The 18,820-nt window shown below is 40.7% G+C and overlaps 1 protein-coding gene across 1 annotated transcript in view; it reads right to left on the bottom strand.

Moving 5' to 3' along the window:
* LOC126267868 (odorant receptor 82a-like) overlaps nucleotides 1–18,820 on the bottom strand; it is a 165,670-nt gene that overhangs the window by 68,589 nt on the left and 78,261 nt on the right. Inside the window, exon 4 of the mRNA XM_049973178.1 lies at nucleotides 8,502–8,710. Within this exon, the coding sequence (XP_049829135.1) occupies nucleotides 8,502–8,710 (209 nt within the window). The remainder of the gene's footprint in view (nucleotides 1–8,501; nucleotides 8,711–18,820) is intronic.

The following is an 18,820-nucleotide window of genomic DNA, read 5'->3' as shown; positions in this document are numbered from 1 at the left end:
TCTGTAGACGACCTAGCGAAAGGTCACAGAAAGCAGCGGTTCTCGATATGTATACCTGTCCTTCACCTGAGATTGTGTGGACAGCTCAGGATATGACAACAAGACTGATTTTCTAAATGTTCAAGGAAAACTGAAATCTCGTCAGTGTGTGGCAAGAATGGTAAATCCTGCTATCATATCCATCATGATCAGGGTACTAAATAGCACATTCTAGAAAGAAACGTAAGACCTCACATTACGGATCACACTAGAAATGACTTGAGAAGTTTTCGGGTCCTTGCCTTGTCAGCCGATATCCTAATTTATCGCCCATAAACCATGTATTAGGTGTGATGGAAAGACTTACAATTTCGTAACAACTTGCAATGCGCCATCTTCAAGAAGTGACACGGCATATATTTTAGACATGGGGGGAGATTCCTCATGACGGCGTTCAGAGATTGTCTACTTCCACGCCACAATGAATACAAGTGTATTAGCGGTCGCATCTGATACCGCTGTCGTTGAGGGATATCAGTTCCGATTGGGAAAAAAGTCGAATCATTTAATGCCAGTTATGTGACATACGTTCCCACAAACTTTCATAAATATAGACAGGTTCTTCATGGCGAAACACTTCACTTTCCATCTGTCTACGTGCATTAATTACTGATCAAAATCTATGATTATCGCTGCACAAGCACCTAGTGTATTCATCTGAAATGCTATAGAGGTGGCGTTGAGCTTTACACACCAGAGTGTCAAACGTGCAAGCCACAATAAACAAGTTATTAGATTCTCATTACATGGCACTCTAAGTTGTTTGTCATTTAACCCAGGATGTTGATGTAAAATTTGGTAATGAGGAAGCCTATAACTTGTCTTCTGTGTTTCGATATGAAGATTCCTTCGCTCACAATAATTCGAACATGTAAACTCCATGTCGAAAACAATCATACATACTAGCGTCCGTTTTGACTTCCGCTACGGATGCATGTAGCTGGCATGGTGTTGGCAATACATAATATTTGATGGTCGTAGAAAACTTAGCTGGCCATAAATAATGTGTGTATTACTGTTGAACTGGAGAGTGTGTGGTGGCGATGTTACGATATTTGCCCAGAAACAAAAGAACATTTGTCGTAACAAAAGAAGTAACAGTAAATAAATTTAAGGAGTCTAATTAATGACAAAAGAAACTCCCTGGCTACCTTCCTGGTCGAGAATGTTAAGTTATGGGTAATATGTAGACCACTTCTTCTCTATTTCGTTTTTTTTTTTGGGGGGGGGCACTCTTACGAAGTCGCAGTTTTACAAATAATATTAATATGGGATGTACAAATACCATGGGATGTGCTGCATCTTATGTGCCTGTAACAAACATTCTGTTACACCAGATGCGTTTCGCTTTATTTTAAAGCATTTCCAATTGTCACTACATAGTGTTTTTATGTTTTTAATTTTTTTACATATCTGTTCTGTGACATCATAAACAGCTCTCATGTGTTAAATGAATATTATGAAACAGTCTTCATGTTTTTAAATTACCATTATTAGTCGTGTTTTTTGACTCCTAATGCCTGTAAGCGGCATTCTTTATTAAACTGAAAGTAGGTTTGGTCTGTAATAGCGTGCAGAAGTTAGTTTTAATTTCGAGATGTGTTCCTGTGGTAACAGACTGTAAGCATCTAGGTCTTTTTCTACTGTTTCCAGAATATACACAACTTAACAAAAAATGTGAAGCGCCCAGAAGGTGTGGTCAGATGTCAATCGGATGTCACTGTGACTATGTACACTTACACACCATCGCCAGATATGTAAATGATGGGAGAATGGCCACTGTAGTGCATTAGTGTCGTTCACTTTTAGTGTTGTTATTAGGCCCAAATGGTATATCGAGGGAATGAACAGTGTCAGATGTTGAGTGAAGGACAGCTATATGACACGTATACCTGTGAGAGAGCGTTATCAGGACCTGACGAGGATTGAAGGGCCCTCATTGTGGGTCTCCATTTGACTGGCTGGTCGAATCGTCCAACATCCATATTTGTGGGGCATTCTGATGTGACAGTGGCCCAATGTTGGACTGTACAGGAACGTGAGAGCAGGCATACTCATCGTCAAAGTACATGTCGAACATGTCTGAAAACCATAAGGGATAGTTGCGATGTCATGCACCGTCATAATACCTTGGCCTCTGTACTTGCCATCCTGCAGTATTCTGTCATCCCATCATTGGTCAGATATTGACAACAGCCGGACTGGGGAATTACCGGCTCATGGGTAGGCTGCTGCTAGCACTACAACACAAACGTCTGTGTTTTGAGAGGTGCCACGAGTCGGAGCACGGACTGTTGATGAATTGTGTCGCATTGTGTTCAGCAATGAATCACAGTCGTGCACTATACAGGGGATTACTCGTGTCTGTGGAACGTTTTTCAAGCTATTCTGATACAAATCGAGAAGAATGGATGATGAACTGTTGTGCTGGGGGAGCAGGTTGGCTGCAGAGACCGGACAAAAGTTTGCTTATGATCAGATACTAAATACTCAGTAAGCTGGTGGGGTACGTGAGCAGAGGTTTGACATACTCCATTTGATCCCAAATCAGAATTTCTGAAATCATTGGGGGATATAGCAACCAACCAACTTCTCAAGTCGGTTTGTAGAATCTTTGAGTCTAGAGACATACCATCAGACTTTCAGAAAAATATCATCCATATAGTTTCGAAGACAGCAAAGCCAGGTAAGACAGAAAAATATCATCCATACAATTTCGAAGACAGCAAAGCCAGGTAAGAGAAACAACTATCTACAGACACCTTAATATATGGTGTATCAAAATTGCTGACAGGAATTGAAAAGAAAATTGAGGAGCCTTTACATGACGATCAGTTTGGCTTTACGGAAGGTAAGGCAGCAGAGAGACATCTCTGACACTGCACTTGATAATGGAAGCAAGATTTACGGAAAATACGAGACAAGTTCATAGAATTTGCGAATTAGAAAAAATATTCGCCAATGTAAAATGGTCAAGATGTTTAAATTCTCAGATAAATAAGTGTAAGCTGTAGCTAAAGGCGAACAAAGTAGAATGTGTGTCAGAACCAACAGGGAAAAATTTGAAGGTTCTGTTGCTAGGTTGGCCGCAAGGTACAGGTGTGGCAGAGCAGTTGCAAGCAGTGTGGGGGAGCGAGTATCAGGTCACCAGCATTGTGAAACCTAGTGCAGGGTTGGCTCAAGTGACTGACAGTATAGTGGAGTTATGTAGGAATTTTACAAAGGAGGATCAGGTAGTGATATTGGGTGGAACAGTGAACAGCCTTGTTAGGGACGGGGAGTATGTCAGCGTCATGATCGGCCTTGTCTTAATGGGCTGTTAGGTGCGTTAACATGGCACTGGGGAGGGCACTGATGGCAGAGGGCATACCACTAGATTGGGTTTCATTAGGCATGGCCTGCGCCTCAATAGATATGGGAAGGTGAGGCAGGCAAAGCTTATAGGTGACAGTGGAGTTAGTGGTGGTGGTGGGATCACTCATGGAAAAATTCCTGTAGTAGTTAGTGTTAGAGCTGCACCTTTTTTAAAATTGAAGTCAGCTGATAGGTATACCTGCCTAAAGGAAGTTCCTGTAACTAAGGGCTCACTTTCAGAGGTTGTAATGTTTCCAAGTAGAGAAGGAATTAGCATATTTCATCAAAATAACAGGTATTAGAGATAAAGTTAGTGAACTCCTTATAGATATTGACTCGGAAATTATTGGTATATCAGAGTACTACTTAAATAATTTGACAATTCAGAGGCTTCCTTTACCAGGATACAGATTATCTGGCTGTTTTTTAAGGAGTTCCTTGCAGGGTGGGAAAGTGGCTACGTATGTAAAACACAGTATTCCATTTGAGTCCATAGATGTATCACGCCACTGCACTGAACAGATATTTGAATGTTGTGCAGGGGCAGCTGAATTTAGTGAAACTAAATTTCTAATTGTTGTTGTTTATAGATCCCATAACTCTGAATTCAGAGCATTTCTGCTGAATCTAGAGAAGGTTCTTGATTCACTTTGTAGAAAGTACCAGAAATTTGTTATATGTGGTGACTTCAATATAAGTTTTGTATATGATGGTGCAAAAACAAAGATGTTGGTAGATCCATAAATTCATATGATCTGATGCAGACAGTGTTTTTCCAACTAGGGTGCAGGGGAGCATCAGCACAGCCATAGACAATATTTTTATTCAATCTTCATTACTAGATGAGCATTCTGTTAGTAAAAGGGTGAATGGCCGTTAGACCATGATGCACAAATTTTAACACTAAAAGGCTTTAGTACTTAAACAAATGTCACATTTAATTACAAACTATGTAGGAAAGTTAATCCAACAGCATTAAAGAGTTTTTTAAACCTTGTCAAGAAACAAGAGTGGCAGGATGTTTATAGTGTAGATAACATAGATGATAAATATAATGCTTTTCTTAACACATTTCTCATGCTCTATGTGAGTGATTTCCATTAGAACGTTCTAAACATGGTACTAGAAGCAATCGGCAGACCGGGTGGCTGACTAGTGAGATGGGGATATCATATAGAACAAAGTGCGAATTATATCAAAATGTTAAAAGTAGTCACAATAAAGCTAAAGTAGCCCATTACAAACAGCATTGTTATGTGCTTAAAAATGTTATTAGGAAGGCAAAGAGCATGTGGTATGCAAAGAGAATAGATAATTCGCATGATAACATTAAAACCATATGGTCAATTGTGAAGGAAGCGTCTGGCCAGCAGCACAAGGTCGACAATGTAAAGTCAGTTCACAGTAGAAATATTTCTGTTACTGATAAAGCAGATGTATGTGCAGTATTTAATAATCATTTCCTGAGCATTGCTGGCGAATTAAATAAAAATTTAGTTTCTGCAGGAAATCATATAACTTTCTTGGTTAATGCCTTGCCGAGACTGATGTCTGAAATAATCATGTGTAATACAGACAAGTGGGATAGCGAGTCAATAATTAAATCACTGAAGACTAAGGACTCTCATGGTTATGGTGGAGTGCCTAGCAGAATATTAAAGTACTGTGTTACACATGTTAGCCCTGTATTTATCCATATTCGTAATTTTTCCTTTAGGAGTGGTCAGTTCCCTGAGCTATTAAAGTACTCAGTAGTAAAACCGCTTTATAAAAGGGGATAAAGGTATAATTCAGATAATTTTAGACCTATTTCTATGCCATCAGTTTTTGCTAAAGTTATTGAAAAGGCTATATATGTAAGGGTAATTGATCATTTTATATCACATGATTTGCTATCAAATGTACAATTTGGCTTTAGAAGTCGTTTAACGACTGAAAATGCTATAAGCTCGTTTCTCCGTGTGGTACTGGATGGGTTAAACAAAAGGATTCTAACGCTGGGCATATTTTTTTAAATTTAAATAAGGCATTTGTTGTGTTGATCACAAGATATTGCTCCAGAAGTTGGACCATTATGGAATACGGGGAGTAGCTCACAATTGGTTCACCTCTTACTTTAGAAACAGACAGCGAAAGGTCATTAGTCACAATGTCGAGAATGGCTGTGATGTGGGATCTGAGTGGGGCACAGTCAAATGGGGGTGGGGGGGGGGGGGTGCCCCAGGGACCAGTGTTGGGGCCATTCATGTTCCTTATTTATATAAATGATACACACTCTAGTATTATGGGTAACTCTAAAATTTTTCTGTTTGCTCATGAGTGTTGTGTGCAACATTGGCTCGGTTTCAAATAGTGCAGTTCATGACCTAAGTTCGTGGCTTATAAAAAATAAACTAACGCTAAATCACAGTAAGGCTCAGTTTTTACAGTTTCTAACAGACTATTAAACAAAATCTGACGTTTTAATTTCACAGAATTGGCATATGATTAGTGAAACTGAATAGTTCAAATTTCTAGGTGTTCAGATAGATAGTAAGCTGTTGTGGAAAGCCCACGTTCAGGATCTTGTTCAAAGTCTTAATGCTGCTATTTTTACTATTCGAACGGTATCTGGGTGAGTGATCGCTCGAGACGAAAATTAGTCTACTTTGCTTATTTTCATTCGCTTATGTCATATGATATTATATTTTAGAATAACTCTTCCCATTAAAAGGATATTTTTGGCTCGGAAACGGGCGGCTCGGGGAATAAGTAGTGTAAGTTCACGAACCTCTTGTCGACCCTTGTTCACGAGTCAGGATATTTTGGCATTGGCCTCTCAATATATATATGTTCCTTACTGTCATTTCTTGTTAACAATATAAGATTATTCCTAAGAATAAGCAGCTTTCACTAAATTAATTCTCGGCAGAAATAAACCTGCATTTGGATCGGATTTCTTTAACTCATGCGCAGAAGGTGTGTAGTATACTGCTGCACCCATTTTCAGTAAGATACCACTCGAATTCAAAAATCTTAGCAGTAATCCACGTGCTTTCAAATAGAAACTGAAGAGTTTCTTCGTGGATCACTCCATCTACTCTGTCGAGGAGTTCCTTAAAAAATTCAGCTGATTCTTGTTGTATTGTTGATTTACTTTAACTTGTGGACTGACTCTTTTAGGGTTCATAAACATTTATTTTTATCTATTATTACTTTTGTGTTGTAATTTCAAGTACTGACACGTTCCATGACCTTGGAGTTTGCTCCTCAATTTGGTCCTATAGAACATGATGTGAAAATAGATACCAAGATCAAAGCGCTCAGACGGAAAATAAAGTAAGAGAGGGATGTAGTCTTTCACTCCTATTGTTCAATCTATACATGGAAGAAATATGATGAAAATAAAATAAAAGTTCAGGGCTTGGATTCAAATTCAGGGTGAAATAATATCAATGACCAGACTCGCTGTTAACATTATTGCTTTTCCGAGCGAGAATAGAGAAGAATTACAGGATGGAACGAACAGTATAACGCGTACAGAATATGGATTGAGAGTAAACTGCCGGCCGCGGTGGTCTCGCGGTTCTAGGCGCTCAGTTAGGAACCGCGCGACTGCTACGGTCGCAGGTTCGAATCCTGCCTCGGGCATGGATGTGTGTGATGTCCTTAGGTTAGTTAGGTTTAAGTAGTTCTAAGTTTAGGGGACTGATGACCACAGATGTTAAGTTCCATAGTGCTCAGAGCCATTTTTTGAGAGTAAACTACAGGAAGTCGAAAATAAGGAGGAGAAGCAGAAAGGAGTTAATGGATTGATTTAACATCGAAATTAGGGACCACAAAGTAGACATTGTTAAGGAATTCTGTTATCTTGGATGCAAAATTACACATGATAGACTAAGCAAGAAACGTATTGCAATTAGAGTAGCACATCAAACATAGCATTCCTCGCAAAAAGAAGCCTATTAATATTAAACATAGGACTTCATTTGAGGAACAAATTTGTGAGAATGTACATTTGGAGCACAGCACTGTATAGAAGTAAATCATGTAGTGTGGGAAAATGGGAAAAGAAGAGAAGTGAAGCATTTGAGATGTTTTATTACAATAAGATGCTGAAAGTTAAATTTGATGTGCGGAGCTGTAGCATGATGTTGACAATTATATGCATTGATAATGAAATGAGGAGGCTAACTGCAGAATTAGCGAGGAGAGGAAGTTGTGGAAAACATTGATAGACATTGATAGGGGGGAGGGATGACGTGGTGGGAGATGTGTTAAAACGTTAGCGAATAACTTCAGTGCTAGGTTAGGGGGGCGTAGAGTGTTAAAACTGTAGGAAAGGGCAGAGATTGGAATAAATCGAACAAATCATTAAGAACGTTGGCTACCTTTGTTATCATGCGATGAACAGTTCATCTCAGAAAAGAAATGCATGATTGTCCGCATCAAACCGGCAAGGACACTGAAGACCAAAAAAACGCATATCCACATAACATTAATTCGACAACGTCTCGTTGGTAAACGGGATACTTCGCTTTCGCCTATTACGGTTTTTGAGATACCCGTTTGCTGATAACAGCCTCGTACTACAACTCCAGGTGGCCTTTTCCATGCTTCTAGTGTGCGGTTTAGATGTTCCTTTACCCGCAAAAATCTCTCTGCGATAATGAGAGGTGGTGCAGCGACTTCGATAACACATAGCGACGACTTTATTCCGAGTGATTTGGTTGCTGTTGTTTTCAAGCACTTAATTGCTGAGGGACTTTTGGCTCTGTGGTCTGACCATCACTGTTTACGGTGACTTCCATCATCCTGTCATCAACTGTCTGTTGCCCTGGACGTCTCGAATCAAAGTATTGACACTAAATAATTTGCCATTTGGAATGTGAAAAGCGCTGTGCTTGCCAAAATAGTAGAGTGTCTGATGTGAGAGGCATCCATGATATGACCGCGATTAAACGCGCTGATACCGCATTTGTGCCCTAGCCTACATTCGACTGTGAAGCTGGCAGCCAGCACAGCGTCTGACTACCTGTGTGTGTGTGTGTGTGTGTGTGTGTCTGTGTGTGAGAGAGAGAGAGAGAGAGAGAGAGAGAGAGACAGTGTTTCCAAGCGGCTGCCGCTACCTCTCTATGTGGATGTGGTAGGAGACGCAGTCGGCGAGACGCGCGTTCATCTGGCGCAGGCTGCCGCGAGCGCAGAGGTCCCTGGCCATCAGGTTGAGAACACGCAGCTGGCCCGCCGTATAGATGATGAGCGTGAAGAAGAACGCGTCCAGCGTAGTGGTCAGGATGTAACCGTAGAACATGGCCACCGACACGGCAGCGTACACCGCCTGCAGTCAAGAAAGGGGCAACAAAAGTCACATCATGTCTACATTTGAGCCTTTTCCGGCCAAATTGATGTAACTCCAATTTTTTATACTTGAAACGAATTCTGAATATGTTAATCTACCTACAGGAATCAGGTACCTCCTAGTTCTGTAAACAGCTCCACAGATGGGGGCACAAGTTTAGCCAGTCATCAGTGCTACCTATCTGTTGATACCCAAAGTTGTGTAACTGGGAGTTACACCATTATTCCAGTTATCCTTTTTGTTATGATGTCAAGGATGCTGCCTGCTACTAATTGCATATTTCACATAATTTGCAAATTGAAAGTTATTTTATTTTTTAAATGGGCGTAGCAATGAGGTCTGAAAGCGACAGGGACAGTGTTAATAAATCAAGTATGTTGGCTGACAATGGATCTAACGGCGAATATGTGCCTTTGAACTAGGGATAACTACTCGTGAGCGTTTTAGTTGTTTATATTCTGTTTTAAGCTAAAGAAAATAACTTATAAATGTACATACTAGTGTATTTGTTTTAAATAACGATGTATTATTTCTTTAAACTGAATTATTCATTTATTATTTTAATAATTTTTTAACCATTTCACGTACTCATATTATATCAGTTTGGGATTATGGTAAGTTAATTATCTTTTAGCTTGGTTTCCAAAAATGTGACTAATTAAAGCCAGATTATGTTAAAATATGCCTGAAGAAACAGATCGAGAAAGAAAAAAGAAAGAGACTGATAAATGTAGGAAAACCTTAGAAAAGCGAAAAAGGAAAATTAGTTACCGGGTAAAAAATTTAGTAATCCTAATTGTAATTGCAAGAATAAAGGTTTTGAAAAAAATGGAGAGGATTCACAAAAAATGCTTTTGACTCGTTCTGGAAACAGGTTCTTTCACAGTCCAGAACGCGTTTTCATGTGGTTTAATAAAGCAAGAACACTCTAAATGTCATACGCCTAAAGATGGTTGTAGAGCAGCAAAGCCCACTGCTACGCGTTGTTACGTTACGTGAAGCGATGGAACATCTGTGACGTATGTCAGGAAAATTACTTAAAAGCCTTTCAAATATCTGATGGTGTGATGACTGGGGCCACTAGGAAAATGGAAGCTGGACAGTCACTAGGTTCAGACAACCGGGGAAAGGGACTTCCTGTAACTAAAACAACTGATGAACAATTGACAGTGGTACGGGACCACATCTCAACATATTTTACTTGTCAACCCCGTTACATCAGATCCCATAATCCAAACTGAAAACACTTTTTAGAAAATCTAAAGATACGTTTCTTATTTAGCCTCTAAAAGGACTATTGTACTGAAAGGGGCAAAGCACCATTTAAAGAATACATTTACCATAGGACATTTAAAACGAAGTTTAATCTACATTTTCATGCTCCACATAAGAACACTTGTGTGAAATATGTAAGATGAACTCTTCAATAGATGACCAAGAAAGGAGAGAAGTTGAGCTTGACTATGAACCTCACCTAGGAAAGATAGAGGAGGTAAGATAGACGATGAAAAAATACTGCGAAAAATCGGCTTCTGATAGCTCATATTACTGTTTTTCCCTTGATTTGGAAAAGTATTTGCTGTTACTAAAACGAACATGCCAAATCGCTTGTTATAGGTGTAACTTACAAATTTATTTCTTTGGTTGGCATGTTTTATCAGGAGAACTAGACTACATGAATTGTTGGGGTGAACTGTAGTATCCAGAGGCTCACAGCAAATAGTGCATGTATAGTCGACCACATAAAATGTAGAGCACCAACAGCAAAACACATTGTATTATACAGGGATGCATTCCAGGACAAAACCAGAACTGGAGGATGGCTCCTTCTCACACAAAGTGTTGAGTGCTATTCTACATCTACATCTACATCCATACTCCGCAAGCCACCTGACGGTGTGTGGCGGAGGGTACCCTGAGTACCTCTATCGGTTCTCCCTTCTATTCCAGTCTCGTATTGTACGTGGAAAGAAGGATTGTCGGTATGCTTCTGTGTGGGCTCTAATCTCTCTGATTTTATCCTCATGGTCTCTTCGCGAGATATACGTAGGAGGGAGCAATATACTGCTTGACTCTTTGGTGAAGCTGTGTTCTCGAAACTTTAACAAAAGACCGCACCGAGCTACTGAGCGTCTCTCCTGCAGAGCCTTCCACTGGAGTATATCTTCCAAGATTACTAAATGATCCTGTAACGAAGCGCGCTGCTCTCCGTTGGATCTTCTCTATCTCTTCTATCGATCCTATCTGGTGCGGATCCCACACTACTGAGCAGTATTCAAGCAGTGGGCGAACAAGCGTACTGTAACCTACTTCCTTTGTTGTCGGATTGCATTTCCTTAGGATTCTTCCAATGAATCTCAGTCTGGCATCTGCTTTACCGACGATCAGCTTTATATGATCATTCCATTTTAAATCACTCCTAATGCGTACTCCCAGATAATTTATGGAATTAAATGCTTCCAGTTGCTGACATGCTATTTTGTAGCTAAATGATAAGGGACCTATCTTTCTATGTATTCGCATCACATTACACTTGTCTACATTGAGATTCAATTGCCATTCCGTGCACCAAGCGTCAATTCTCTGTAGATCCTCCTGCATTTCAGTACAATTTTCCATTGTTGTAATCTCTCGATACACCACAGCATCATCTGCAAACAGCCTCAGTGAACTTCCGATGTCATCCACCAGGTCATTTATGTATATTGTGAATAGCAACGGTCCTACGACACTCCCCTGCGGCACACCTGAAATCACTCTCACTTTGGAAGACTTCTCTCCATTGAAAATAACATGCTGCGTTCTGTTATCTAGGATTGATAAGGATTTTCATATTGATTCCGTATTTTTAGGTTTGCAAAAGGCTTTTGACACTATACCTCACAAGCGGCTTGTAATAAAATTGCGTGCTTATGGAATATTGTCTCAGTTAAGCGACTGTGGCCCCGGTGGAGGTTCGAGTCCTTCCTCGGGCATGTGTGTGTGTGTTTGTCCTTAGGATAATTTAGGTTAAGTAGTGTGTAAGCTTAGGAACTGATGACCTTAGCAGTTAAATCCCATAAGATTTCACACACATTTGAACGTTTTTTTCTTTTGAGTTAAGCGACTGGATTCATGATTCTTGTTAGAAAGATCCAGTTCGTAGAAGCTGACAGAAAGTCATCGAGTAAAAAAAGGAGTGATTTCTGGCGCTCCTCGACGTCATTTACTTGTATAAACGATTTATGAGACAAACTCAGCAGCCGTCATAGGTTGTTTGCAGATGATGATGTCGTTTAATGTCTAGTAAAGTCATAAGACGACCAAAACCAATTTCAAAACAATTTAGAAAGGATATCCGTACTGTGCGAAAATTGGATGAATAATAGAGAATTATTGTGAAGGTGGTTCGATGAACCCTCTGCCAGGCACTTAAGTTTGATTTGCAGAGTATTCATGTAGATGTAGACGGTATTAAATTTATTGAAGCTAGCTTTGAATGAAGTTAACAACACTGAATTGATTGAGCAAAAGTTTATGATCAGTGCTCATTCCTATTTTCCGAACTACTCAGGCTGTGGCTTAATTGAATTGTACAGTAAGAATCAACAGAATTTTTTGCCCTTCTGACTGGTTTCGAGTTACCATGACATCAAGGAAAAAGAATCCTGTCAATCTTACTGTGAAGTCTGGCGGAGAGCTTTCAGCTACAGAAAATATGAAAAAAAAAAACCATTCGAAAGACGAAGTTTGTGTGAAGAAGAACATGTCTGAAATCTCCAATTTTTCAACCGGAACATTAAACTACTAGGGAGACGAGGACAGCTGTTATCACTGGCAAATTAAACTTTGTCCCAACTCTGCAACGGACCGAGGTCTGTGACAGGAGGGGCAAAAAAGATGTACAAGACCTTATCGCCTACATTCCCCCTATCTATCGTGCGCACTATTTAAACCTTCATGCTTCTACCTCTGTTGAAGACAATGGATCATTGCTTGCTGACGATATTAGGGACGTTTAGCAGCAGAAACTTTTATGGCTGATATATAATTAGAGCACACTGATTTATATCATTTTTGACGTAATATAGTGATTTTAAGTAAAAAAATTCTTTTTATTATGTAATCAAGTTCTTTCTTGAACCACACGCTCAATCTGTGTAAAGCCAAAGTGGCATAAGTCACTTAAGAGTTTATAACTCACTTGTAAAATTCGGATAAGGGGAAAAAAGGTGATATAAAAGAATCAGTCGTGAATAAATGGGGTGGGGAAATTTTTGCTTGGTAGTATTCTGGAGATTGCAACTACTATTTACTAAAAGTCTTCATATCCCAAAACATTGTTTAATGGATTAACACCATTTTGGCTGTAAGAGGCTCATTTACAGTCATAAGGACCATGGAACGTTCCATTCAAAACTAATCACCACACGCGTTAAGACATTTGCCCTATTGGGAGTCGAGACGATCAGATCCTATATCGTAGAACGCGGTCGGCCGCTGACGGATTCATAACCACACCCACTCTTGCATTTTCCCATCCGACTGAAAACAAAGTCCACTCTTGTCTTTACTCATGTGTCAAAGACGTGTAAATCACACGATGAAAGTTTTGGACTGTACGGAGGATGTTTCAATGTTTCCCAACCAAATCGGTGAAGCGTAGCACTCGTCCGATTGGGAGTCTGGGGGTGGGTATTGTCGTGTAACAGGATGATTCCGTCCGACTGCACTCCTGGGCGTTTTGACTTTATGGCGTGTCGCAATTTCTGCCAAGTGTCTTTATAGCGCGGTGGACTGATTTTGCTTTCGCGCTTAGAAAACTCGACAAGCAGAGGTTCCCTGATGTCGTAGGAGGACACCATGATCTTACGGGAACTTGTGTGAACCACTTTGGATTTCTTCGTCGAGGGAGATTTGGGATGTTTCCACTGTTGCTTAGCTTTTTCCCTCAAGCTGTCGGAATGCTGTCCGATAGAATCATCCTGTTTCACAACGATGTCGTCCCCCACTCTGCCAATTGGACATAAGCTGGGCTTCACCGATTTGGTTGGGAAACCCTGAAACATCCTCTGTAAAGCCTGGGTATATCCCCTTGTGAAAGACAACTGTGGACGTCGGTTTCCGTCGGATGAGAAAGTGCAAGGTTGGGTGCGCTTCTGGATCCGTCAATGCCCTGTTGCGTTCTACGGTACAAGAACTGATTGTCTTATCTCCCAGTGACGTAAATGTCTTAACCTGTGTTGTAATGACTTTAGAATGGAATCATTCCATGGTCCCGTTGTGGCGGGTTTTCCGCTTTCATTATACTGACTCTCATGCATCTATAACCCGCAAGCTGACGCTCCATGCTTGGCGGAGGGTAAACGCTGCTACCACTGTAGAGTTTGTCCACTATTTCATTTGCAGTGGTGCGTGGGAAGGAAAGTCGATAAACTGCACGAACTGATTTTTTCACCGTGGTTATTTCGCGACATATATGTAAGAGGGAGTACTACGTTGCTCAATTATTCTTGAAACGTAACGCTCTCGGAATTCCAACAGTCACCAAGTCCGTGATACACAACCCCTCTCTTGTAGTGTCTGCCAATGGAGTTGGTTAAGCGCCTCCATTACGTTATCGGGCTTATTGAACTTCCTCGTGAGAAAACGTGCCGCTCTCCAACGGACCTTCTCGATCTCTTCCGCTAGTCCTATACCTGAGAAACACAGTAATCGATCGAGCATGTATTTTGTAAGCCACTTCTTTGGTGGGCGAATTTGATTTCCTTAAGATTCTCCTATATAATCTTATTCTGGCATCTGCTTTTTCTACAATTTGTTTGTTGTGGTCATTCGATTTTTGTTTGCTCAGCACGGTTATTCCTAGATATTTTACGGTTGTCATTTGTTCCTCAGACTTTATACCCATAGTTTAATCGTACGGTAATGGATCTTTTCGCCTATTTACGCGCAGTAAAATAATGGTTCAAATGGCTCTGAGCACTATGGGACTCAACTTCTGAGGTCATCTGTCCCCTAGAGCTTAGAACTACCTAAACATAACTAACCTAAGGACATCACACACACATCCGTGCCCGAAACAGGATTCGAACCTGCGGCCGTAGTTACGCGCAGTATGTTCCATTTACTTACGTTCAGAGTCAACTGTCAGTCTCTGAACCAACCATCGATTGCCAGCAGGTCTTTCTGCATTTCATACAGTCTTCTGGCGTTGTAGCCCTCATATGACTCATATGACAGGAAGGCTACAACGCCAGAAGACTGTAACAAAACGCTGAAAGACCTGCAGAGGATAAATTGTTAGTGCAGTGACTGGCAGTTGAGACAGACAGACAGACAGACACACACACACACACACACACACACACATATATATATATATATATATATATATATATATATATATATATATATATATATAATACCGGGTATCTATTATTGTCATTACGATCAGCCCCTCTGGCAGCTACAGAGTAATCATTAACTGCTGATAAATTATAAAAAAAAGTTGTGAAGCTTGAGTTCCTCCCGGCATATAACATGTTCAGACAACCTACATGAATAAAGCTGGGTGACATCTTTGACAACCACTGGTATTTCGATAGGTGATCAACTGTCATTTTCAAGGAACATAATGCTCTCTTGACACCTTTGTACCTAGGAAATGACGTGGTGGTCGCTTGGCGAATTATCGGCGGTTGTCATGTACGTAATCTAGCTTTTCCCCTTAGTTGTTTTGTTATAAAAAAGTTGTTTGCACATAATGATCACTTCACAACGGCTACAGAGAGCGAAATCAACCGATCAGGCTAGACTAATAAATAAACCTAATTAACGAAATTGAAGTCAGTTGATAATTTCACTCAGACGATGGACTAAAAGAAAAAAAAATGGTTCAAATGGCTCTGGGACTTAACATCTGAGGTCATCAGTCCCCTGGAACTTAGAACTACTTAAACCTAACTAACCTAAGCACATCACACACATCCATGCCCGAGGCAGGATTCGAACCTGCGACCGTAGCGGTCGCGCGGTTCCAGACTGAAGCGCCTAGAACTGCTCGGCCACTCTGGCCGGCTGATGGACTCCACTTCCAAGATATTATTATATATAGTTGTTTCGTGTGGAAATTCCTGTAGAAGAAATTAGATGTTATAAACATTAGTAAGTATGTAATAAACATTAGTAAGTACACGAAGAAAATCTCCTTCATGGAGTAAGTTAATCACAAGAACTGTTAGTAATAGTTCATGATAATTACTGAATTTACACAAGTTCGTAAATGGGCAGATGGCCCCGGTAACTGGATGAAGAGAAGTGAGATTTAAATCTGCAACAGATCACTTATAACTGGAGATAACGAGGACTGACAGTACCGAAGTGTTTTTGCAGTCTGGATTCATCCGAAAAAATGACGTTTCGCCATTCGTGCACCCTCGTCCGTCGTTGAGTACACCATCGCAGGCTCTCCTGTCTGTGACGCAGCGTCAAGGGTAACCGCAGCCATGGTCTCCGAGCTGATAGTCTATGCTGCTGCAAGCGTCGTCGAACTGTTCGTGCAGATGGTGGTTGTCTCACAAACGTTCGCATCTGTTGACTCAGGGATCGGGACGTAGCTTCACGATCCGTTACTGCTATGCGCATAAGATGCCTGTCATCTCGACTGCTAGTGATACGAGGCCGTTGGGATCCAGCACGGCGTCTGCATTACCCTCCTGAACCCAACGATTCCATATTCTGCTAGCAGTCATTGGATCTCGAACAACGCGAGCAGCAATGTCGCGATACGAGAAACCGCAATGGCGATAGGCTGAAACCCGACCTTTATCAACGTCGGAAACGCGATGGTACTCATTTCTCCTCCTTACATGAGGCATCACAATAACGTTTCACCAGGCAACGCCTGTCAATTGCTGTTTGTGTATGAGAAATGGGTGGGAAAGATTCCTCATGTCAGCACGTTGTAGGTGTCGCCACCGGGGCCAACCTCGTGTGAATGCTCTGAAAAGCTAATCATTTGCATATCACAGCATCTTCTTCCTGTTGGTTAAATTTAGTGTCTGTAACACGTCATCTTCGTGGTGTAGCAATTTTAATGGCCAGTAGTGTAGATATAGAGGAGTCAGTGAAAAGAACTGAAAGAAGACAAGGATTTCTGACCGAATATAGAGTAATATCAACAGCAGTAGAAAATGGTATAACGGGAGTAGGATTCTTTAGCAATAGGAAGGTACGACAGAGAGTGAGTTACTGTGAACTGTTCAGTGATAGGGTTGTTCTCATCAGATTCGAGAGCAAGACAACACCAACAATGATAGTTCAGTGTACATGCCAAAGTCGCAAGCAGATTACAAAGGAATAGAGTAAGTGTCTGAGGATAATGAACAATAATTCAGTTCGTAAAATAAGATGAAAATCTAACTGTGGGGGAGAACTGGAACGCGGTTGTAGAGAGATGGAAATCTAATAGTCATGGAGGATTGGAATACGGTTGTAGGGGAACGAGCAGAAGAAAAGGTTACGGGAGAATGTAGGCTTGGTAGAAAGAATGGGAGAGAAGAAAGATTAACTGAGTTGTGCAATAAGTTTCAGATGGTTATACCGTATATATGTTCAAGAATCGCCAGAGGATGAGGTAAACTTGGAAAAGGCCACGAAATACGGGATGATTTCAGTTAGATTACATCATGGGCAGGCAGAGTTTTCGAAATCAGATATCGGGTTGTAAGTTGTACCCAGGAGCAGATATAGAGTCAGAAGGCTGAAGTATAAGAGACTGGTCACGAAGGATCAATGTGCAAAGAAGTGGAATACGGAAGTACTAAGGAATGAAGAAGTACGGTTGAACCTCTCTGAGATTATGGGTACTGTGATAATGAGAAGCTCAGTAAGCTATTCAAGTGAAGTGGAATAGACTTCCCTAAAATGGACATAGGCAGAAGTTTGAGAGAAAAACATAGGAACAGGGAAGCGAAGCGAGAAGGAACTACGAGTAACAGAAGAAATACTTCACCTGATCAACGAAACAAGGAGGTACAAAAATGTTCAGGGAAATACACAAACACTTAGGAATGAAATAAATTGGAAGCTAAAGCGAAATGGCTGCATGAAAAATTCGAAGATATCGAAAAAGGGATGATTGTATAAAGCGCTGATTCAACATATAGAAAGTCGCATCAATCTTCGGCGAAATTAAAAGCAAGGGCGATAACATTAAGAGTGCAGTGGGAGTTCCACTGTTAAATGCAGAGGAGAGAGTGCATACGTGGAAAGCGTACACTGAAGGCCTGACTTTGGGGAAGACTTGTCTGACGACGTGATAGAAGAATCAGGAAACGACATGGAAGAGATACCGGACTCAGTATTAAAATCAGAATTTAAAGGAGCTTTGGACAACTTGAGATCAAATAAGGCTGAAATGATAAATAAGAGTCCATCGGAATTTCTAAAATCATTGGTGGTGCTGTAACAAAACGATTATTCATGTTGGTGTGTAGAACATGTGAAACTGGCGATGTAACATCTGACTTTCGGAAAAAAATCTACCACACAATTCCGAACACAGCAAGAGCCGACAAGTACGAGAAATTTCGCACAATCAGCATAACAGCTCGTGCATCGAAGTTGCTGACGAGAATAATATACAGAAGAACGGAAAAAGAAACTGTGGATATTTGAGTTGATGATCAATCTGGCTTTAGGGAAGGTAAAGGCGCCAGAGAGGCAGTTCAGACATTGCGGTTGATAGTGAAAGCAAGGATTAAGGGACATCAAGGCACATTCGTAGGATTTGTCGACATGGAGGAAGCATTCGACATTGTAAAATGGTACAGGATGCTCGAAATGCTGAGACAAAAGGCGGTAAGCTATATGGAAAGGCGGGTAATACACAATACGTACAAGAACCAAGACGGAATAAAAGGAGTGGCAGACAAAGAACGAAGTGCTCGGATTAAGAAGCGTGTAAGACAGGGGTGTAGTCTTTCATCCTTATGGCTGAATCTATATAACGAAGAAACAATGATGGGAAATAAAAGAAAGGTACAAAAGGTACAAGAGTGGGATATCAGTGATAAGATTCGCTGATGACATTGCTATCCTGAGTAA

This window comes from Schistocerca gregaria, chromosome 4, assembly GCF_023897955.1.
Source record: "Schistocerca gregaria isolate iqSchGreg1 chromosome 4, iqSchGreg1.2, whole genome shotgun sequence".
In the NCBI taxonomy this organism is placed as follows: domain Eukaryota; kingdom Metazoa; phylum Arthropoda; class Insecta; order Orthoptera; family Acrididae; genus Schistocerca; species Schistocerca gregaria.
The sequence above is the reverse complement of the archived record's forward strand: the minus strand, read 5'-3'. Positions and strand labels throughout refer to the sequence as shown.